General features: G+C 41.1%; 5 protein-coding genes across 7 annotated transcripts; 3 read left to right on the forward strand and 2 right to left on the reverse strand.

The window, feature by feature from the left end:
- Positions 1–275: 275 nt before the first annotated feature.
- On the forward strand, positions 276–14,373 carry LOC132790048 (uncharacterized). Of its 2 annotated transcripts, XM_060798470.1 has the most exons (5): positions 276–935; positions 7,713–7,959; positions 8,030–8,153; positions 9,125–11,586; positions 12,449–14,373. In XM_060798470.1, the coding sequence occupies exons 1-5, from the start codon at positions 378–380 to the stop codon at positions 14,266–14,268; spliced, it is 5,211 nt and encodes a 1,736-aa protein (XP_060654453.1). In that variant the 5' UTR covers positions 276–377; the 3' UTR covers positions 14,269–14,373. The 2 variants fall into 2 exon arrangements, with proteins under 2 accessions (XP_060654453.1, XP_060654454.1); XM_060798471.1 differs by lacking the exon at positions 276–935 and having other exon boundaries at positions 7,845–7,959; positions 8,011–8,153.
- Positions 1,187–6,201, reverse strand: LOC132791888 (uncharacterized). Of its 2 annotated transcripts, none has more exons than XM_060801005.1 (3): positions 5,949–6,201; positions 3,211–3,529; positions 1,187–2,365 (listed from the first exon to the last, which is right to left on the reverse strand). In XM_060801005.1, the coding sequence occupies exons 2-3, from the start codon at positions 3,265–3,267 to the stop codon at positions 1,307–1,309; spliced, it is 1,116 nt and encodes a 371-aa protein (XP_060656988.1). In that variant the 5' UTR covers positions 3,268–3,529; positions 5,949–6,201; the 3' UTR covers positions 1,187–1,306. The 2 variants fall into 2 exon arrangements, with proteins under 2 accessions (XP_060656988.1, XP_060656987.1); XM_060801004.1 differs by lacking the exon at positions 5,949–6,201 and adding an exon at positions 3,621–3,935.
- Positions 14,374–14,956: 583 nt separating the features above from the next.
- LOC132791154 (uncharacterized) lies at positions 14,957–15,841 on the forward strand. Its single transcript, XM_060799973.1, has one exon. The coding sequence runs from the start codon at positions 15,023–15,025 to the stop codon at positions 15,797–15,799; it is 777 nt and encodes a 258-aa protein (XP_060655956.1). The 5' UTR covers positions 14,957–15,022; the 3' UTR covers positions 15,800–15,841.
- A 429-nt stretch (positions 15,842–16,270) lies between these two features.
- On the reverse strand, positions 16,271–17,618 carry LOC132793272 (putative uncharacterized protein DDB_G0294196). The gene is made up of 3 exons (XM_060803036.1): positions 17,601–17,618; positions 16,784–17,011; positions 16,271–16,729 (listed from the first exon to the last, which is right to left on the reverse strand). The coding sequence occupies exons 1-3, from the start codon at positions 17,601–17,603 to the stop codon at positions 16,271–16,273; spliced, it is 690 nt and encodes a 229-aa protein (XP_060659019.1). The 5' UTR covers positions 17,604–17,618.
- Positions 17,619–19,666: 2,048 nt separating this feature from the next.
- Positions 19,667–22,543, forward strand: LOC132791470 (calponin homology domain-containing protein DDB_G0272472). The gene has a single exon (XM_060800400.1). It carries the CDS (start codon positions 19,780–19,782, stop codon positions 22,450–22,452), a length of 2,673 nt encoding a protein of 890 aa, XP_060656383.1. The 5' UTR covers positions 19,667–19,779; the 3' UTR covers positions 22,453–22,543.
- The last annotated feature ends 83 nt before the right edge of the window (positions 22,544–22,626 follow it).

The following is a 22,626-nucleotide window of genomic DNA, read 5'->3' on the forward strand; positions in this document are numbered from 1 at the left end:
TTTATAAGTGGTCTCCTTCTACAGATCATAGTTTTAATAAATAATATTCTATTGTAGAAAATACGAAATGAAAAATCAATTTTTTTTTCCATTCGTCCGTTGTGTTAGGGCTTGTTGTTGGCCCCCGATAGCAGCATGACTTGTTTGAGCGCTGTTAACTAACAGCGCTCTGTTACTGAAAGACATCGTTTTATGTGAGTCTGGCAGCACTGCACATTTTTTGAACGCGCCAAAAACGAGTAGGCTTTTTGTGGTTTTAACTAACAATTTTAATCAATCGTGTGTGGTTGTTCAATAACAAACAAACAAACGAATCCGATCACCAAATTTACTGTAAACAATTCACATTTTATTTGCTGCAAAATTTTAAGTGCATAATGCTTAAAAAGTTCGTTGAAGTCAATGCGGACGCAAGTCCCTCCGAGAATCCGTATGCAGTTCGAACGTATATGGGCGACAATGTAATCACCGAGTGGAAAGTGGATAGTTGTCCGCCCCGAGATCGCGTGTGCCAAAAGAAACCGCCAAACTCGACTATCTCACATGTGCTGACCATCGAGGATGAGCTGCGACGCCTGCATCAAAAGGCCGAAGAGTCGCGTTTCTCTCGCCCGTTCAAGAAGAAGTGCGATCTCTACGATGAGTTCAGCATGTGCATTGTGCCGCAACGCACACCAGAGGAGCTCAAAACTAACGCTATAATGCGTGAGCGTGTTATAATGTCCAAAATGCAGGTGGGACTAGTGGAGCATGATGCGCGCATCGATAAAATATGCCCCAAGGATTTGGTGGCTCTCAATAGCCCTATGAACTTGGAAGAGGGGGAAGAGGAGGAGGATGCTGCCGAGGGCGAGGGGGAGGAAACGGAAGTGAAGCCCGAGCAAGCGACACCGGAATGCAGCACCGATATGATCATTATACCCGACAAGCGCATGGTGAGTACTGCACTGGCTTTACATACCCGGTAGTAATACGAAAAAAAGTGGGTGAGAGGTGGGTTTAAAATTTTGCCGACTATGTTTCTGTTCGTCAAAGATATCTAGTTTTAATGTTCGACCAAGTCGCCTTAAATAGAATAATTAGGAAAGTGGAATCTGCTTGTCCATCCATCTTTATGATGATCTTTATATGCGACTTTTATCTGTAGCGAATTAAACCACGTTTCCTTCCAATGATAAAGCGCAAGGTGCAACCACTCTTAATAGTTATTTATTCTTCATAAATGTTTAGCGGGTGTCTTACAGTCAACTACATGCAACTGTAACTTAGTAACTTGTAGCCTAGCATCTTAGCATTGTACATTAGCTTATTCTATCAACTCTATATCATCAATGTCTGCAAAGATGCTTCCCGGCGGCAGCTCCATTGGCAGTCCGATAGCATTGTGCTCGTCGCCACTTGGCGCCATAGTTAGGGAAGCGCGATAAGCGCCCGAGGTGGCTTGCTGTTGCATGTGAACGCCCAGCTGCGAGATCAGCTCCAGCGCCTGCACATCGGAGTTCATGAGCGCAAACTGATGTATGATGGCCAAGTGGGGAAAAACGCTGCTCAGCAGCGAACAAGTGCCGGCATTTAAAAGTAGACTAGTCGAGGCCGCATCTTCTTGAGAGGGCTGCTGCGGCAGCTGGGGTTGAGGCACTTCGTCTTCGCCATCCGATGTGCTGGCAGGGGAGTGAAGCACACTTGGCTCACAAGTGACCAATTCAACTCCGTCGTCGTCATCAGAGATTTCGCTATTTTCGCTCGACAAATTAACAAAATCCGGCGTAGGCGCTGTGATCTTTAGCTTTGTATTTCCATCAATGTCTGTGGTGTCCGCCAGTTCCTTTTGCATAAAGTTGGGTAGCGATTGCTTAAATTCTACAATAATCTGCTCCACGGGCAGCGTGCTGGACACTGGATTCGGTCCCATGTAGCCCAAGTCATCGTCCTCGTACTTGTATTTGCCACGAAAGCGATTCAGCCAGCGATAAGATGGTCGAAATGCTGGCAAATTGAGAACAGCTGCCATTTTGAGTGCCGTCTCCTTAAGCGTATGATTCCTGATGCTGACGCCAAGTCGCAACTGGCGACAGCGTTCCACCCATTCGTGTAACAAGAAACTAATGGCGCTCATCTCGAACTTGCGACGCTTTCGCGTCATCTCCTCAATGATGATCGAAGCATCCGCTTCGCTTAGAGTGGCTAGTTGTTGCAACAACTCTCGCTTCTTCTCCAGAATGCGGCGTATTTGGGTAGCGCAACAGTGGAACATCTTGGCCAAACTATTCCGTGAGATATTCGTCTCATCGTAGTAACGTATCACGGCAATCTTCTCGTAGAAGGTCAAAATGTTGCGTTCATTGCGACGAGATTTGGTTTTGTCCTGCAAGAAAAAATATAAATATAAAAATAAGTAATTAATAATCTACAGTTCAGAATTAAAAACATATAAGAAGCGCATTCATAAAAGAAGCTAAATAATTTAATTAATACTTAGAACTTAGTGAAACTATTTAATTTCAATTTTTTTTTTATTCAGATTAGGCAACGTTTTAAACGAAATCTGCGATTTCATAAATGCATATCAACTAAGGACTAATTTCAATGTTCATTTATTTTAATATTTTTCTATATTATTTTAATATTGGGCATAGAATTCTATTATTGGATAAATATTTTTCAACTTTGAACAACCAATAATAATAGATTAATTAAAATACATCCTTTTTTGGTCGTTGCCTGATTCAATTATTCCAACAAATTTAGATCAATAGTTTCCTGAAGTTTCTACTGGCAGTAATAATAGCGGTTTATTTAAAATATACCGGGTATGAAAATAGCAAAGGGCACATCAAAACAAAGATGCGAAATTAGTTGAGCAGTAGCGTAGTTAATTAGTTGAATATGTTTCTTTTGTATTTCTAAAATCATTGTTCTAGTTTTATTTAAATTATTATTGTTAATGTATACTGATTATATTTATTTCCTACCAACGAAAATGATGTACCGAAAGTCGTCTCCTAATAATATCTCTAAAATCGTCCCCTTGCCAAAGCTAAATGCTACGCCACTGCGTTTCAATGTTCGGTCTTGTTAACGCGCACGCAAGTGCATCTGTTGGTATGAGTGTGTGCGTATGGCATAAGCAACAGCGCATAACAAATCAACCCTCGGCCAGCTTAAAAGGCCAAGTTAATACACAGACAACATGGAGACACATTTACTTACCCCTTTATTGTTATTGATGCCCTTTTTTGTGGTTGCTGCTGTTGCTGTCGTGGCCATGGCTGCTGTGCGCGATTGCACAAAATGTGCAGTTTCAATATTTAACTTTCCTTCCCACTCTCTTTCTCTGACGTCTCGACAGCTGCGCAGCGTCCTCAAAATGAAAGCTCAAGCTGCTGGAAAGCCAATTGCGCTGTTGCTATCCTCTCTCACTCTCACTCTTTCTCTCTCTAATTCGCTCTCAGAGAGCACACGAAGAGAGCGCAGTGCGTTCACGTTTTGCTTGCACGTTTGTTTGGTTGTTGTGGGACTCCTTTAAATGCTGCGCAAATAGAAGAAAAGCAAAAATGGAAATGCAATTTAGAATTGGAAATTTGTTAAAATGACGCCCAAAATGAGTTTATTGTTTTTACATTTGCTCTGTTTTAGTTTATGACGCCCGTCGCGTTCAGTTATTCAATTGTTTTTGTGTGCTATTCTCGTTGCTTTTACTGTGGTTGTTGCTATTGTTGTTGCTGGCGAGGCGACATTTTTACACGCGTGCTTGGTCGCTGAGTAACACTTGTGCACTGTATTTTTTTTTCTTTTTCGGTTTCAGGTGTTTGCCGTATGTTCGTTCGTTTCGTTCGTTCTTGTTGTTGCTGTTGTTATTGCTGTGACTCTCTGCGGCCGTATGAAATAAAAACGGTTCGCTATGCACAGCACAAGCACAGGCCGGCAACAACAGCCGCCTGCCTGTCGTTTTAAGTGCGCACGTGTGTTTCTCTCTGTCTGTGTGTGTGTGAGTGCTTGCTGTTGTTGTAGCAACTGAAATGCGCTAATGCAGCCCCCCAATGCTATGTGTTGCTAGATGCTCGTTTGTTAGATAAGGATAGGAGTGTTATGGACACGAGAGAAAAGAGTAAACTTTATATTTTCACACTTGAAAATATCCCATTTATTGCTAGGACAACGTTTATTAAGTGCAAGCTATTCACGTATGCATGTAGTTGGGGAACTAGTTCGAACTAGTTCTACGGGGAGGCATTAAAGCGAACAACACGCAGCAGCAGCTGCTTTACAAACATTCACACACACACATTTGCAATGGAGAAACGTTCGCAATGTTGTTGCTGCTGTTGAGCATTGCATTCGCTTCTATGCAAAAGCCGACCAACGTTGACGTGGGCAGCGCAGTCAGCGTCGCTGTCGCTTAATTTTTGGTTTCATTTACGCGCTTATTTGTTAGTTACATACTTATGTTCTTGATTTCCTTTTTTGAATAGTTCAGGGGCGTAGGCGCTAATGCAAATTATATTTCAATTACAAAGTGATACATTTCTCATTTTTGTTTCGAATTTTTGAGTTTGAGCAACGCTAAGCTAATTAACTTTTCTGCAGATAAGGCAAAATCAAATAATACATGTACTGTACATGTGTAGACCTATCATTAAATGACACTCTGCGTTTGCGTTTGTATGAGTGAATGTGAGAGAGAGAGCTCTTCAAACTTTTTTTTAGTATGGTTACAGTTTGGAGCAGCACGAAAACATTATATTGATATTGATAAAATGCGATTTAATGTGTTTTTATGGGGCGTCGCTTATTAATTGTGCCTTATCAACAGCGCAAAAATACCGAAACGATGCCATAATTAATTGAGAAAGACCTCAAGCCTCTTCTAGCCCATTTACACAATGGGAGATCCTTTGTGCGCTTTACATAGCCCATTTGCACTGGAGGCCAAAGAGGCCTACGCCTCTGCAGAGAGCTGCCATTGCTCTTTCTTATTGCGCTTTACTTTGACGTCGCAGCTCTGCTGTTTGTTTGGCTGCTGTCTATGTGACTGCCTGCGTTCGTGTATGTGTGTGTGTGTGAGTGTTTGTGAGAGTACGGTGTGTTGTTATGGCCGCTCGTTCGTTAAGAAGAAGAGACGAACGAATGGAAAAAAGAAACACCTGGGCAGCCAAGACTTTATTGCATGCTATGGGCTTCATTTGTGTGTTGTTTGACTTGGCTTTTATGCAACTTCAGCATCTTAATGGCATGTGCATATGCTACGCTCACCAAGCACACACACACACATGCGTGCACACATAAGTTTCGTCTTTGCTGACGTGTGTTCGCAGCTGCTGCTGTTGTTGGTTTCTCTTGTTATGCCTTTTGCTCCTTGTTGAACTTGAAAACAAGCAGCAGTGTATGTGTGTGTGTGTGTGTATGCAGAGTGTGTTTAGTTTGCATTTTGCATTGCACGCGCTGCGTTTAGTCGCTAGCTTCTTGAACTTGTTCTTAATGTAAAGTTCTCGTATTGATTTTAAGCAATTTTAATTGATTTATTCATGGAGGATAGACAGGCTTAAGTCAATGAAAAGCAACTGCAACGGTTGCTCTTGCGTCTCCTGCTTGCGTCATTTTACTCGAAGCAGAAACAACAACACCAAGCAGAACTGCAACATGGTTGGCAACTTGGTTGGCAACAGCGTTGGCAACTAAAACGCGTACCTGCTTTGACATTTTGCCAACGTTTCGCGTCAGTCGCATTTAAAGTTGAGAGGGTTGCCATACTTGTTGTTGTTGTTGTTGCCTGATGTTGTTGGTTTTGTTGTTTTTGTTGGTATTAGTATCGCACTACGTACTCGGTACTTCGTGTATTTATTGACGACGTCGTCGTCGTCGTATGCTATAAGTGCTCACTTGTCTCTGTTGCTTTTACTTGTTTTATTTTACGTTTCTGTTTTTTTTTTTGCTTTTTTCTTACGTACATATTATTGTTAGATGACTTGTTTGTTCTGCAGCCGAATCGTTCGTTCATTCGTTCGGCTCGTTCATTACGACCTACGCTCGGCTCGGCTCGTGTCGTGTTTTTGCTGAGGTGTTTTTTGTTTAGCTGCTGCTGTTGGTTGCTGCTGTCTGCTTGCTATAACTGCTATATTGATGTAGCTGGTTTTTCTGTGTTGTGCTGAGCATTCGTGCGCTTGCGATAAGATTCGTGATGTGGCACTAAGCGCTGTTCGTTGTTTACTGCTCTGTGCGCTGTTTTGTGGCCGTCAGCGTGGCCAGCCAGCCATAGAGGCACTCACTAACACACACTTCCACACTCACACAGACGTAGTCGATGTCGTTGTCGTTGTGCAGTAGTTAGCCAGAGTCTAGTTGGCATTTCGTGCTTACTTTATGCCGCTTACTAACTTCCAATAGTCTGGGCCTGGCCTCCATATTTAGCTCTAGATACACATCGAGTATATAGTATAGCATGTAACAGTACATAAGTGTGTTCTGGTGTTCATATGTATGTGTGTGTGTGTGTGTACTTGTATTTATAGGCGTGTTACGTTGCGTTGCGGCATCCGTGGCGTATGCGTGCTATTTTCAGCTTTGCAACTTGAAATGTCGCATTAACTCGCACATAAATGTCAGCCAAGAAAGCAAGCTAAAGCAGCAGGAACAACATTGGACACATTCAAGTGAAAGCAATGCTAACGATATCTTTGGCATATGGACTGCGGGAATATCATCTTTTTATACATATACAATACAATACAATATAAAGTGTATACGTATATTTTTCTTTTTCGCTTTTATGGTTTCGGGTTTTTGCAATGCGCAGGCGAGGCTTCAGCCTACAGTCTTCAGTCTACACTTCGACTGTCGACGTGGCGTATGCGTAATGGCATACACAATTAGCTTTAATTAGTTACGTACAGCAACAACAAAGAGAGTCACAACGACAACAAACGAAACAACAGCAGAAAATTTCCATGGCGTTCAAAAAAATACAAACCTGACCATCTGTTTGCGAGGCTATAACAAATGAGTAGCATATAGCATTGAGAATCGCTAGATAAAGTTGTGAAATACGTGTCGCTTTTTAGGTAAAGAACTTGTTAGCTTTTCCCGCTGTTGCAGCTGATTTTCCTTTAGACCATTGACCCCGTGTTTCATTGAATTTCCGTTGATTCTTTGGGTTTATAACAAGTGTGTTGTAAGGCCTTTGAAGCATTCTAGCTCATACCTCTAAGTCTGCTTAATAATTGCTTAGCCAGTGAGTTAGTCAGTGAGTCAGGACATGAGTCAGTAAATTGGGAATTAAATTAAAGATGAGGCTCATTGATAAATATAGATTTTGTTAAATATAATATATGATGATATTATTATTATGGAATATTTCTATAAAACAATTGAATGATCTGTCGCTTAGAGAAATCTTAAATGTAAATATTATTGTTATTTGTTGTGTACTATATATAGTAAGTAAAACTTGTTAAGAACAGTTTATTCACTTTAAGAATTCTGATTACAATTTTTCTTTTAAATTATATATAATTATTAAAGATTTGAATACATGTGAACTGCTAATTTCAATCAATGAAAAAAAAGAGAAAATTAAATTTTTTGAGAACATTGGTTTCAATCAAGATGTTAGTTATTCGTATTATTATTATTTTGAAAATTTAGACTCCGAAACACTTGAATTTCTTGCAGAGATATTTGATTTGTAACCTTCCTTGTTTTTGCTGTACCTTTAGCTTGAATTAAAACGTCCCAAAAGTCGCATTTATATCAATGAAACTCAAGTGGGGCCTTTAGAAGAATTGCCGTTTCCCACTTACAACCCACGTGTGATTCAAGAAGGTTTAGAGGGTGAAAATCTGCGCACTTATGACATTATCGAGGGTTGTAGTCCCCAGGATCTGTGGACCTGGAATGTGGGCATGCAGAGGAGGGAAATGGATCTGGACCAAGATTTCATAACTGCCTCTTTGCCCAAATATGGTGTGTAGTAATTAGTTGTTTTCCTTTACCTTGGCCATTAATTCGCTTCAGGCACGTCCAAAAAATGTAGCTCACGATCTCGAACTCACCGTGTACAACATTCCCGAACAGCTGGGAAAAACCTTTGGCGCTGAGATTGTATTTGGTACACGAAATATTTACCCGGAACCCAAGAAAGAAGCATTTAGACAGACGTAAGTTGAGAGTTTGCAATTGCGAGGAAATTAAAGTCAAATTAAAAATTGCATTTTAAAAAGGTTTAGAGGATTTTCCCAAACTCTTACATTTTTAAGTTGCTTAATTTCAAGTAATATTAATAGATTTAATTCTACTTGCTTTAATTATTTTAAATCTTTTGTACTCTGTTGCAAACACATAATATATTATATTAGTCCCAATGTTATTAGTCTAGCTATTTTACATTTACAATTTGAAAGAATTATTTGCAAAAATTAAAAACTTGAACATAGATGCACATAAAGAGCTCTAAAAATTTCAAAATCAATTTATATTGATTGGTTTATTCCAAAATAAATTTCAATTGCAATAATTTGACATAATATTTTTGAAATTTTTTCATATGTTTAATAGGTTAAATTCCAAAGCTTTAAGATCGGATTAATGTTGATATCTTGATATGCCGTATTCATACTACTTGTTTAATTAATTTAAGTGCAATTATTTGCTACATAATTTAGTCAATAAAATATGTGTTAGATATATGTTTATTTGCAAATAAGTTGGAATTCATTTTCAAACTTTAAACATTTTGAGATGTTTAGTTTAAATTACTGTTTACGTTAAAATAGAAATGAATTAAAAAGTATTTTGGTCTCTGTTAAAAAAAAGTGAATAATTTCAAAATGTATTTAATCTAATTAGTTTATTTTAAGTGCAATATAATTTTAACGTCACAAAGTTGTATTAAAATATTTTTTTTTTTTGCAATTAGGAGTAATTGTCGCATTTAAATCCGCTTAGTTTGCATGATACGTTAAAATAAGGGTATTAATAAATAAGTAATTAATTAATAAGTAGAAAATAAGGTAATTCGTTAATTATTAATTATTCAATTGTTGGTTTATTTAATAGCAATTGAGAGTAATTAAAATAAATTAAATAATAATAGCAAAGTGAACAAATAACCACGACTCATGCTCTGCAGCTATTACAATCGACCGAGTGAAATAGCCGCGATTATTGTGGCCTTTGTGGAAACGTATCACATGAATCCCGATTTCTGGACAGCAGGCACCATGGATGGCATCCTCAAACGAGGCGTGAAGCTGCTCCAAAAAAGCCAAAAACTCAATTACAAATCAGAGGACAATGAATTCGATATATTGCCCCAAGTGATGGAGCGACAATCAGCTGTAAGGATCGTGATACACTTTACAGGACAATTCAAGAATGAACCGAATGTGTACAAAGCTCTCTCGCTCTTCTTTTCCAAATACACAGCTTGCATTTTCACTTCACGCGACATGTTTTTGCTGATCTGGAAGCGTTGCACAAACTCATTCTTTATCTTCGATGCAAATGGTCGCAATGATTTATGTTTGCGTGACTTTGAGGAAGGGAAATGTTCGTTGATGGCCACACGACATGTGGAGCACTTGGTGCATTTGATAACACAATTTAGTGATCTAACACCCGAGGATGAATTCAATATATTCGAGATCTCGCTGACGCAGTATGGCAAGCTGAAGGAACCGCCGATCGGCAAGGATCAGCTGTATCATTATCACAAACTGTGGGCGGTGGTCAATGAGCATTATGCGGTTAAAACAGGAGGCAATAGCGGCATTCAACAACCGATTTCGGGCACTGAGAAGAATGCTTCGCTTGTGGTCTCTTTGATTGCGCTGATCTACTCTGAATTCGAACTAGCGAAGCTCTGGCGACCCATGACCATCGATGACATTATACGCTATGGTGTTGCTTACTATAAAACATTGCGTAAGAAATTCCGTTTGGATGGCAAACGTTGGAAGAACAAGAAGCCAGAGTTGAATGTGGTTGACTTACCCGAAATGTTTTTGATGGGCGCCTTTAAGGCAACAGTGAGGAAATCCCCATTTTTGTTAACTGGTCATGTGACCGACTGCAGTTCGTATATGGAATCGCAGTTGACGCACGCTTTGCAGCAGATCTTTGAGATGCCCGAGTGGCCAGGCGCCTTGCTGCAGATCGATAATTCGGTCCTGTCCATTTGGCGGGATCGTGAGTTCTTCTATGCCTTCGATCCGTTTCGTAGGAATCGCGTTGGCATGGTCGTTGATCCCGATGATTATCGCATCAAGGGTTTGGCAGTGCTGCAAATGCACACAACTTTTGATTCCTTTGTAAGGATTATCTATCAGAATGCGCTGAAGATGCGTCGCGGTGGCAAATTCTTCATCCATGGCATACGCACTGGTTGCATACGTCCGTTGCAAGTGATGTCACAGCAGACGAACAAGTTCCCAGCACTGCAAATGGGTTTGCCGACGTTCACCGATGAACCGGGTGAAGCGGAGTTGGTGCAGAAGAAGAGCATCGAGAGCATACCCGAGGAGGAGCGCATACCTGTTAAGGATGAAAAGGAATTCGTAGAGGAACTCATACTCTCCATCATCAACAACATTATTAAGGAGCTGCCTGAACCCAGACTCGATCGTCCGCATCTCTATAAGCAAGCTCAACGGGTGCTCCTGCGCACCGATAAAGAGAATCTTCGTGCATTGCGTCTGAAGATCAAGCGTGGCTATGAGCTGGGCGAGGAGGAGCAGGAGGATCTCAAGCGTGTGCTGACTATCGAGGAAGAGCTGGAGCTGAAGAGCAATTACCAGACGTTGCATGATGGTGCCTACATCATCATGGGCACCACCAAGTTGCCACCTTTGGATGAAGAGATGACCAAACTGGGCGGTTTACTTTCCGCCTTGGTGGCTTGCGCTGTTTCTGCCAAGTACAAGGTTTCCACTTGGAATGCGGATCTCATTGAGTTCTGCCTCACTTCGGTGAATAGTTTCAGTGAAGAATATCAGAATTATGAGTTTAATTTGTCGTGCTTGCTGAATAAGAAGCTGCCCGACATCGCTGTGGGCAAGAGCAACTTTTCATTGGTGGTCAATGAGGTTTACAAGTCCTCAGTGAATTCCTCGCTGCGTCAGGATCTGCTCGAGTTGCTCATCGACAACAATCGCGTGCTGCTCGTTTGTCAGCACTTTTCGTGCATCATCTTCAAGCGATACAATTTGCTCTACATGTTCATTGGTTTCCCCTGCAATGCAATTGGATATCGCAAGAGTGGCAGCGGTCCAGCTTGCATGATGCGCTTCATTGAATTGGACTCGTTGATACGTCGCATTGAATTTGGCTGTAATCCGCAAGGTTGCAATGTCATGAACTACATTGTGGCTGCTATCAAAATAGTTGATAATAATCTCAAGGGACGCTTCCGTCCCTGGAGCAAGGCGGACGATGATGCGGAGTACAATGCTGAGGCGGCGCGTAAAAAGAAACTGCGCGAACAGCGACTGGAGAAGATGCGCTACATCGACGAGGAGCTCAAGAAGGAGAACAAGCGCATTCAGGACTTCTTAGAGGCGAAGAAATCGCATGAGGATCGCAAGAAGCGTAAACGTAAGTTAGCTTTAAGATTATAGTGCGCTCTAGGTTCTCCTTTATTACACCTTATTTTGACCTCGCTTAACGGCAGTTTCGATAAACATCCCAATTCTTTATCAAACAGTACAAAAATTCATTTTGCCTCATATTTTTTCGGTTGTCATGAAAAAAGAAAAAGAAAGCTGGAAAGCCTTGTGCTTCATTTAATACGATTTCGCTCAATCGCCATTCTTTTATGTCAGTTGATGCCATTACATGAGTTTCTGCGTGTGATTAGTTTATAGCACATCCTTGCCAATTAATTTAAAAAAGACGGAATACTACAGTGCGACTCCTTTTTATAATTTGCAGAAAATAAACTATATTTTCTGCAAATTATAAAAAGGAGTCGCACTGTTTGTCTGACCTTCTAACTCAAATATTTCAGCTCAGGCCGCTAAACGAGTTTTTAGGTGAAATTATAGCGAATCCTGTAAACTGGTTAAGTTAAGTCACGCTTTGAAAGGAGTTCTCTTTGAAAACTATAAATTATGAGTCGCACTTTTTATAAAAATTGAACATTTTTGGCAATACAATTAAAATGAGTTGGCCGTTATGCGAGATAAGAAAAATTGTAATTGTTGTCAAACTTTGAAAATGTTTATTTAAAAAAAAAAACAAAAACTAAATAGTAGACAAACTTTATGTAATATAAAATCTTCAAATTAAGCTTCAAATTATAATGGAAGCTTAATGAAAAATTTACCCTATCTAAAATATTCAAAATGAACAACCGTTAAGCGAGGTATGCAAATTAATCAGGCCATCGAAAGACACTTGGAGCACATTTCGACCTACACTAAACTACTTATTAAAATTTACAACTAATTTCCTTCAGCTGAGTACGTGGATCTTGGCATCGACGAGGGCATGGGCGAAGAAGGCGAAGACCTTGACTACATGGACATGGAGGAGGAGGCCGAGGGCGAGGAGGAGATCGAGCTGAAGCACAAGCCCGGGAAGAAGCTGCCCAAGGAGATACGCAAAGTATACAAGCCGCGTCCCATACTCTACGGCTATCGGATGCGCGAAAAGGATTGCAACTTTAAGATCCAGGGCAGCATGAATATGGACGGTCGCGATGAGGGCTCCTTCAAGGAGATTAAGGCCTGCTATTTCGCTTCTGCTTTGGCCATCATTAGCTGTTCCCTGCGTCCATTAAATCAATGGAACTCGTATCGCATTGATCGGGTTATCACGCATGCCAAATCGATTGCCACTCGCGTCTGTGATTTGGAATCGGTCTTTGAGCGTGTGGTGCGACATGTGACCATCGATGACTATGAATTTGACATTTGGATACGTCTCTTTGAGCCGCTGGGTATGTGGACGCCAGCTGCCAAGCCCAATAAGTTGACACCCGAAGCGGGACTCAACATTATGAAGAAGAAGCTGCAGAAGACGCTAAGCACTCGGAAGTATCTCATGATATTTACACCGAATGGTTGCTTTGCTCTGTTCCACGATGAGTTCTATCATCTGTTCGATCCCTATGCGAGTATGGAAACTTGTGGCGAGGAGGAGGAGGAGGAGAATGCTGGCGGCGATGAGGAAGAGGGCGATGGCAAAAGGAAAAAGAAGAAATGTCCGAAGGGACCCAAACGTTTCCCCGAACGCAACACCGCCTCCTGGGTTCTCTTTGCTGATGTTGATGCCATGTTGGAGTACATCGATAAGCGTTGCTCGCAAGCGGATTGGAAGGAACAGAATCAGTACATGTTCTATGTGGTGGATGTGCTTTCCTACAAGAAGGCAGCGCCCAATGCACGCATCTTGCAGTTGCTCACGGATCTGTCGGTGCCCATGACGTGCAACAACAAGCATTACGGACATCCGGAGTACGAGATTTGTGCCACCAACGAGTCATTGGGTTGGCTGGAGCTAGAGAATTGTCTGCCGGTGTGGAGTCGCATGAATCGTCGCAACACTGCGGGCAAATATCGCAATCTGCCGCTGAGCAAACTCAAGAAATACGACGTTGAGATCGAGGGTCGTTTGTGGTCGCTTTGGGGTAATCTGCATCCCGAGGCGCCGGTCTTTGAGGATCTGAATCGTGGCCGGCAATATCTGGGCATCTATGTGATTGCCTGTTGTGCGGCCAGCGTCTACAATCTGATGGATTGGAGTGCTCAGCTGCTCGACACGATTGTTGTGAGTGGCGACAAGTATTTCACAGAGAGCATTGCTCAGATCAACAAGGAAGATTATGAGTTCTCGTTGGAGAACCTGAACATTGACTGTGCCCTCGAGGCCATCAACTTTGTGGTGCACATCGAGCACGTTTGCTATGGCAAACTGTATCGTGTGCCTGCTTTCAATCGCATGAATCTCTCCGAGGCCTTGATCTACTTCTTCAGTCACTATCAATACGGCATTGTCATGGTGCGAAAGCGCGCCTTGGCCATTGGCTTCTGTCCTGGCCACGATGGTGGATACTTTATGTACGATTGCCAGGAGAAGGATCAACCGCTTTTCCCCAAGCAACAGGGGGCTTCTTATCTGCTACGAACGCGGCATCTGCAGGTGTTGCTCTACTGCATTGTGGTCACCCTCAATGTGCCCTTCTACAACATTGACTTTAGCATTCACAAGGTGGAGATGCTGCGGGAAGGAGCCACCGTGGAGAACGAAGAGGAAGAGGAGGGCGGCGGATATTAGCGGAGAAGAAAGGACGTGTCTCGATAGTTTGTGTGTTTAATCCAAATCATTTCATTGTCATTTTTAAGCAACCACTTTGCAATAAAACTGAATAACAACAGCAAAGATTGTATTAATGGAGGGTTAGTTTCTCCATGTTGGCACTTCAATCCTACTCTGACTTGCTTAATATTTTTTTAAGTTTTAAGTTTACTCTAAATATAAAAAGCTTCGTATTAAAGCTTAAGATACTAATCTTTACTTCATTATGGTAATATGTAATATGTTTTATTGATTTTTATAATATCAAAAATGTTGTGCATCTTCACAGATTGTATTTTTCTAGACTCATATAGCTGTCTTAAATAGTTTGTTGTTAATGCCTTTATATCTATCATATGTTGCAAATAATTTCAACTACATATTTTTTCTGTTATTATTTAACACTAATTTCGTTGAACCTCGTTTTCTTGGGATCGTTAGCAAGCTTCAATTAGTATTGCACTCATAGTTTTTGCCTATTATCATAAAAATAAAATATCTCTTTTACTATTACTTATTACATTTTACTCCTTTCTTTTTATTTTTATATTGCTTAAAGTAACCTTTGGCGTAAAGTTCAAAATTTTAAATTTGTTCATTATGTTCTCTTAAATAAACTTCTTTATAAAATGAGTTATATTTATAATATAGAAAGTCGTTGAAAGAAAATTCACTTTTAAGAAAAGTAATGACTTTTGCATATTAAGCAAATGTTAATAAGGAACATTTCAATATGGCTAATTTAAGTTCTTCAAATGAAACTTCAAGCTGGCTACCAACTTGTGTGCCCATCTGGAGTCGTTTAAACCGCCGCAATGCAGCTGGCAAACAGAGAAATCTGCCACTCAGTAAACTCAACAAGTATGACATTGAAATTGAGGATCGCTTGTGGTCTGTTTGGGGAAATCTGCATCCCGAAGCTCCGGTCTTTGAGCATCTGTTGCGAGGTCGTCAATATCTGGCCATCAATGTAATGGCTTGTTGTGCAGCCAGCGTTTATAATCTGATGGATTGGAGTGCTCAGCTGCTCGATACGATAGTAGTGAGTGGTCATAAATACTTTCAGCAGAGCATCAGAAATCTGAAGCGTAAGGATTTCGAGTTCGCTTTAGAGTATCTGAATACTAACTGCGCTCTGGAGTCCTTCAAATTTGTGGTGCACATCGAACGCGTTTGCTATGGCAAACTGTATCGTGTGCCTGCTTTCAATCGCATGAATCTCTCCGAGGCTTTGATCTACTTCTTCAATCACTTTCAATTTGGAATTGTGATGGTGCGTAAGCGTGCTTTGGCCATTGGCTTCTGTCAGGGTCCTTTCGGAGGTTACTTTATGTTCGATTGCCAGGAAAAGGATCATCCACTATTCCCCAAGCAACAAGGCGCTTCATATTTGCTGCGAACGAGGCATCTTCAGGTGCTGCTCTATTGCCTTGTGGTCACCTTGAATGTGAAGATGATGAATGTTGACTTTAGCATTCACAAAGTGGAAGTGCTGCGGAGGGGCGAATAAGAAGTATTTTTTAGGCTAAAATAAAAGGAGAACTAGTTTTTACAACATGTCTGTGGCGTTTCTTCTTTGTCATGGAAAGTTTTAGGCTCTATTCTATGAAGGGGAATCTAATGTGTAATTTGAAAGTATATTCATTTCATGATAAGTTGACCGTTTGGGAATAAAAGAAAAGAGAATGATGTGTTTGGCTGTTTTAGGAATAAAATGTAGGATCCGCTGTTGAAATCTCACTTATCTTTAAAGCTAGATTTCAAGAAAAGGATCAAATGGAAGATAAAGCCCAGTCTCAATAGCTCAACTACTCACAGGATTTGTCTTTTTTTTAACGCCTCTAGCAATCCTCTTGATTGTGTCCTCACTTCCACTAAAAAATATCTCAGCTGTCATGAAGTTCAATTTTAACAAAATTTAATCGTTCTTTAAGTGCTACATTAACAATTTAACAACAAGTGGACATCAAAATCCAACCAGTTAATGCCTCAGACGCTGCTCCTCGCTGGCCTGCTTGTAGTGGTATCCATCGCTGCGCAGCTCATGAGCTGGCTCTGGTTCGTAGGCCGCCGACTCGGCATCAGAGGGAGCTGTGGGCTGCTGCACATCCAGGATGTAGGGCATGTCCTGTGGCTGTTCCTGTGGCTGTTGCTGCTGCTGCTGCAGTTGCTCCTGGTACTGCTGATAGGTGTATTGTGGCTGCTGCACGGGAGGCAGATACTGCATGGCAGGGGCAGCCTGTGGCTGAGGTTCAACTGGTGGCACGAATTCCATGCTGAGTGTGGGCATCATCTCGGGCAGCTGTTGCATGGGCTGCTCTTGCTCTGGCTCGGGTTCTACACGCTGTTGCTCCGCTTCCTGCATGGCAACTGGAACGGGAGCGGGAGGCAAGTAGCGAGCTGCGGGCATGGGAGCCAGTTCCTGCTCAGGCATTGTGGGCTCTGGAGGCGGCAGGTAGCGTCCGCTAAGCATCTGCTCACCTTCGGGCATAGCGGGAGGAGTGAGTTGGCTGCTGGGTGCCAATTCCATGACGCCCTGCTCGTTCTCGTGCATGTAATCCACCTGCTCGGGCAACTCGCGCAGTTCGTGCTGTTCGATGGTCATGTGCTCCACCTGCTCGGGCTTTGGAGGCGGCAAATAGCTGCTGCTGGGCAGGTGCGAAACATCCGCAGCAGCCCAAGCGAGGCAGGCGCAAAGCGTCAATGTCACAAAGCAGGTTTTCTAATGAAGGAAAAGGAATTGAAGATGCAGTTAAAGAAGGAGGTGGAGTTCAAGAGAGAGAGCAAAATGTATTAAAGTCGGAATTGCTGGATTTGGAGAAGGAATTCTTGGAAAGGTAAGGATTTAAAGGAGTTAAGTGGAAGTTTAGGAAACAGTTGAATGAGATTAGAGAATTTGAAGGGAAACTGAAGACTGAGGTAGGTGATAAAGGTTCTGTTGAAGTGAGAATTGAAGTGAGAGTTGAAATATAAGGTAAAGAAGGACTAAAGAGATAAGCTTAAGGGAGTGTTATATGAGAAGTTGAAGCAGTTATCTTGCTCCATCACTTAAAAAACCAGTTTCACGCGATTATAGAAGATCAGTTGACGAGGGAGTTGATAAAGGTATTTGCCGGGGAATTGAAGTTGAAGTTCACGTAGCAAGTCCGGTAGTAGTTTTAAGGGGAGCTCAAAAGGAAATCACAAGATAAGTTTAAGTCCAAGTTGAAGTCCAAGTCGAAATAGGAGACAATATCCAAAGCCACTCCCACGTCCAAGTCCAAGTTCGATTAGCTTCGCTTGTTTCCTTCTCCATGGAGCTGCTTACTTACCATATTGGCTGTGCGTTGTTTGCTAGTTGTCAAGCGTTTGATAGTTGACCAAGACGACACTCGGGGTATTTATACTTACACGAACGTCTGCACAGACCTTCGGACTTTTGGCCTGTAAGTGTTTAAATATTTGGCTTGGTTTGTCTCTCTCTCGTTGCCATGTTCCGTTATTTGTCTAACTGCTGCGTATCTTGTATCTTTCTCTATCTCGCCGTCTGTTTTATTTTTTGCGCGCGCGCATCTTATCAACAAACATTTAAACAATGCTGAATCATCGCACCAAGTCAAACCAAATGAACCAAAAAAAAAACAAAACGATCCCCAATTTTCGATGCGAAACTCAATTGGTTGCGGTCGTCTTAAGCCGATTTTTGGCAACGAAGCCGCAGCGCAGCGAAGCCGCAGCCTCTTAACGCTTTTTGGGCGTTTGACAATTTCAATGGCCCTCGAGATCTTCGGCCCAGCGGCGGCATGACAACTGGAGCAGTGGCGCATTCGAGCTGGAAGCTTCGAAACACTGAGAAAATAAATTAGTTCATGTGAATTTTGCAATATTTTGGAGAAGTAAAATAGTATTGAAGTACTTCAAAGTAACTAAAAAATCCAAAAATTTCAATAGCTTAATACTTAACTAATTAAAGAATATTGAAAATAAAATCTCTTTCATTGTTATGCTAATATTTTTACATGTATTTTAAAATTTTCTTTTAATGTAAATATATGCTTTTTTTATATTATCTTTTGAGTATTTTCAATTGAATTACAACAGTATAATTGACTATTTGAAATGGAGTTTGTTGTAATTTAAAATATTTTTGAAAATATTTATGCTTTTAATTATTTCAACAACGAAGTTAATTTATTATTTTGTATATTATTTAAAAGATATTCTGTTTTGTCCTCCCCCCCCGTAGATAATTTCATAACTTATTTTCACCCAGTTCGATTTTAAATTGTTGTATTTCTCCCTGTGTAGCTTGGACTTCGCCACTGCCTACAATGTACTCGCATTACCTTGAATCGCTTCTTCTTTCTCAATGTGTTGTCTTATTTCAACTCATATATTTTTTTTGCAATGTTTGCTACGACTTTGCCTTGTCTAACATGTAAATTTTCACGGTCAACACGTGGGTTCCTCAAGTGACATTCGAGTCGAGTGCCAAGGGGGGATTTGTGAACTGTGTGTGCTCGATGTCAAGCAGGTGAATGGGCTTTCACACACAGCGAGGCAGCTAATCAATCTACATATGCACATATTTGTCCTCTCTGAAACAATATCTCACCTGATCAATGAAGACACATCTGCAATAGTGTAATTGAGAGAAAGAGCTGATGATTTTGTTCAATTATCAGTTAACCATTTTCTGGGTAAATGAAGAAAGCTTTAAACGTGACATAGTTTTCGTAGAATGGCAGTGATATTCTTTTGAAGGTGACAAATGTAAACTGGTAAATTTGAGCCAAAAATTAAAAACATAAAAAAAAAAAATATAAATTCAAATAAAGTTCTATTTATAAAAAGGCAGTTCAAGGAAGTTTAAGAAGAATTATCTGAAAGTAATGTTCAATAATGAACTGATTGTATTTAACTTCTTTTAAAAACAACTATTATTGAGATGTAATAAAAATAACTAAGCAAAACAAGAAAGGATTAAAAACTGGCAATCAAGGGGAATTATTCATCTAACCAAAATAGTTTCCGTATAAGTGCTAGAGATGTTGGGATATTTTTTGGGAAATTTATAATTGACGATTTTTTGAATTTTGCTGAGTTTTTTTTTTTTTTTTGAGGAAAATACAATCGTCGATTTGTTAGCTTCAATAAAATGAAGACGAATTTGTCAACATGTTTATTATAGTTTTATTATTCGAATTAAAGCACCGTATCCAAAGTTAAGTAAATTCAATAAATATGAAAATAAAATAAATAAATAATTTCTTAAATAAATAGGAATATGTATTCATATATCCCTAAATAAATGGTTAATCCGAAAAATGTTAAAATGTAAAATTATTAAAAGCTAGTTGCCTTTGCTAACGTGCATCTAGTTTGCTTTGCTTACTATTCCTTTTAAGACTAGCATTGTTATTTACAAATTTTAGGATATTTTATATGTATTTATTTTACTGAACTAACTTTAAATTTTAAGCTAAAAATCGTGTAAAAGTAGCGGCCACGATGTATGTGTGTACCATTTGCGGTTTTAAGAAGTCGGAGCTGGGCAGCAATCCGGAATTTGAGTTTCGCCGCAGAGTAAATGCGAGTGAGGCGACGCATCTCGAGGGCATCTCGGATTGGTGCGATAAATGCGCTGCTCTAAGGTTCTTCTTCAAGTCCGATATGGACACGGATCCGGCTCAAGAGCTGGAAGAGTTGCAGCCCACCAAGAAGCTGGCATTTCATGCATTGGCCGCATCAACGAAACGACAGCAAAACGAACTCCAAGCGAAAAGGAATGACGATTTGACTGCTCGTCGTGTTTTAGAGCGAGAGCTGGATGTGCTCAAACAGCAGCTTTTGGCCAGCTTGCCATCGCAGTTGCCACGTGGTTGCATGTGGGAGCGCCAGTTACGCTCAGCGAGCGTAGATCGTGCAGCTCGAAGACGCCAGAGGGATAATCCGCTGCTGATGCAACGCTCCAAATCGCTGGTCAACGAGGCTATGCTGGGAAAAAGGCAATTTGCAAAGCAGCAAGTTGAACGTCGCGATAAACATGTCAACTTGACATTGCCAGCTGATAAGAAACTGAAAGTAGAGCGCAATGATCTAGAGGATTCATCAGATAAAAGTGATTTACACATTCCTAAAGCTCCTTTACCACCTTCCTTCAACAAGGATCAGTTGCCCATGTGGCAAGAAGAGGTGCAGAAACAAGAGAATCAATTGATGGCAAAAAAAATGAAGACCAAAGCTGAAACAAGCAAACCCTATGATAGCGTTCAGAAAGCTAAAGCAGAGCGCAATGCTCTAGAGGACTCATCAGATAGTAGCGACTTAAATATTTCAAAAGCTCCTTTACCACTTTCCTTTATCAAGGATCAGTTGCCCACGTGGAAAGAAGAGGTGCAGAAACAAGTCAATCAATTGATGACCAAAAAAATGAAGACCAAAGCTGAAACAAGCAAACCCTACGATATCGTTTCAAAACTCAAAGCAGGGAACAATGGTCTAGAGGACTCATCAAATGATAGCGATTTACATATTCCTAAAGCTCCTTTACCACCTTCCTTCAACAAGGATCAGTTGCCCACGTGGCAAGAAGAGGTGCAGAAGCAAGTCAATCAATTGATGGCCAAAAAGCTGAAGACCAAAGCTGAAACAAGCAAACCCTATTATAGCGTTCAGTCGCCCATTGAACGCTTGACCAAAGATGAAATGATTTCTAAAATGCAGGAATTGCATGAAGATGATCTAAAGTCAAAGCTCAAGGAGAAGCGGCAACAAATGAGTGAATGGAGGCGCATTCGTCGCTATGTCGATAGTGAATACGATCGCATTAGGGAGGAGATAAATGATATGAAACTCCAGGCGGACACAAAACGCAATCGAAGTGAAAAGCAAACTGACAACGATCGGATGAAGGGCGGCGCCAACATGAAGCAAGAAGCACAGGCCCAGGAAACTGTTGAGTTGCCGCAGAAAACCATTGGCGATGCTTTGGATGAGAAGATTGCACTGATGCTGGACACGCTTCAGGAGAATAAATTGCAGTTAGAGCTGGAACAAAAGCTGAAGATAGAGTTGCAAAAAGCGCTGGATAAGGGGCTGGGAAAAGAGTTGGAGAATCAGCTGGAGAAAGAGCTAGGGAAACAGCTAGATAAGGAGTTAAGGAAAGAGCTGGAGGAGAAAGAAAAGGAGAAAGAGTTGGAGAGGGAGCTGGAAAAGAAGCTGGAAAACGAGTCAGAGAAAGAGTTGGAAAAGGAGCTGGAAAGAAACCTGAAAAATGAATTGGAGAACGGAAAGGAACATAGACAATCGTCTCTTCCAGCTGATCAGTTAAAGGAGTCCAAGCAGCCAAAGAGAGACAAACACCATGTGCTGGCGTCCACTGTGCAGCGCGCATGCTTCCAAGGCTTCGTCCAGGATCCTCAAGAGCTGCTTAACAGCTTAGACAAAAAGCAGTTGCTGGGTCATCGCGAGCCGCCTTTGCCACAATTTCAGACATTGCCATGTCCACGCATGAAACTCCACGAGTTGATGCTGATCAAGCGCGACGTAGTGCAGACTCGGAAGCCACACGAACTGCAGATTTGCCGTGTGCCCATCTATTGTCCCGACTCGAATTGCCATCGCATGTTCTTCATGTCGGACTTCAACGAGCATCTAACGCATGAGCATCCCACTCTGGCCATGGAGCGCATTAAACGCGGCCAGGTGAAGACTTTCTTTATGAACACTTGTGCTACGGTCTTGGGAAAATCCACCTGCAACATGGTCTACTTTATCAATGAGCAATTCGACAACAAGAATACCAAAAAAATGGTGCCAATTTTGGTTATGTCAGGACGTTTTCGTCTAACCGATTTCTTTGCCGGTAATTTTGAGCCGGAAGCTCAGCTGCTGCCATCGCAACACTATGGACCCGACAATGAAATATTCCTCATTTGGCTAACAGCTGTGCGCATGGACGATGCACAAATTATGGCCACCGTTTCTGTATGGCCAGCAAGCAAGGAGCCAATGGTCGAATATCTGACGGTCAATACCAGCGAGGTCTATGACATTCGTTGCACACAAAAGCCAAAGAATCTCTATGATAGCAATCGCACTCTAATGCTTTCCGGCAATACAATTCATCGCATGACAAATGGTGGTAAACATTTCCTAGCCGTTCAGGTGCTAATCCATTGAAGTGGAATTTCTATTTTAAGAGCAAAATTTTAATTGTGTGCATTTTATATAAACACGAATTGGGAATAAACTAAATCAAAAAATTGAAAAAGGTGTTTAATTTGTATTATATAATTTATATATTATAAATTATATTATATTTACTATATTATTATTAATTTTTTTAATTAATAA

Source organism: Drosophila nasuta, chromosome 3 (assembly GCF_023558535.2).
Source record: "Drosophila nasuta strain 15112-1781.00 chromosome 3, ASM2355853v1, whole genome shotgun sequence".
NCBI classification, from domain to species: domain Eukaryota; kingdom Metazoa; phylum Arthropoda; class Insecta; order Diptera; family Drosophilidae; genus Drosophila; species Drosophila nasuta.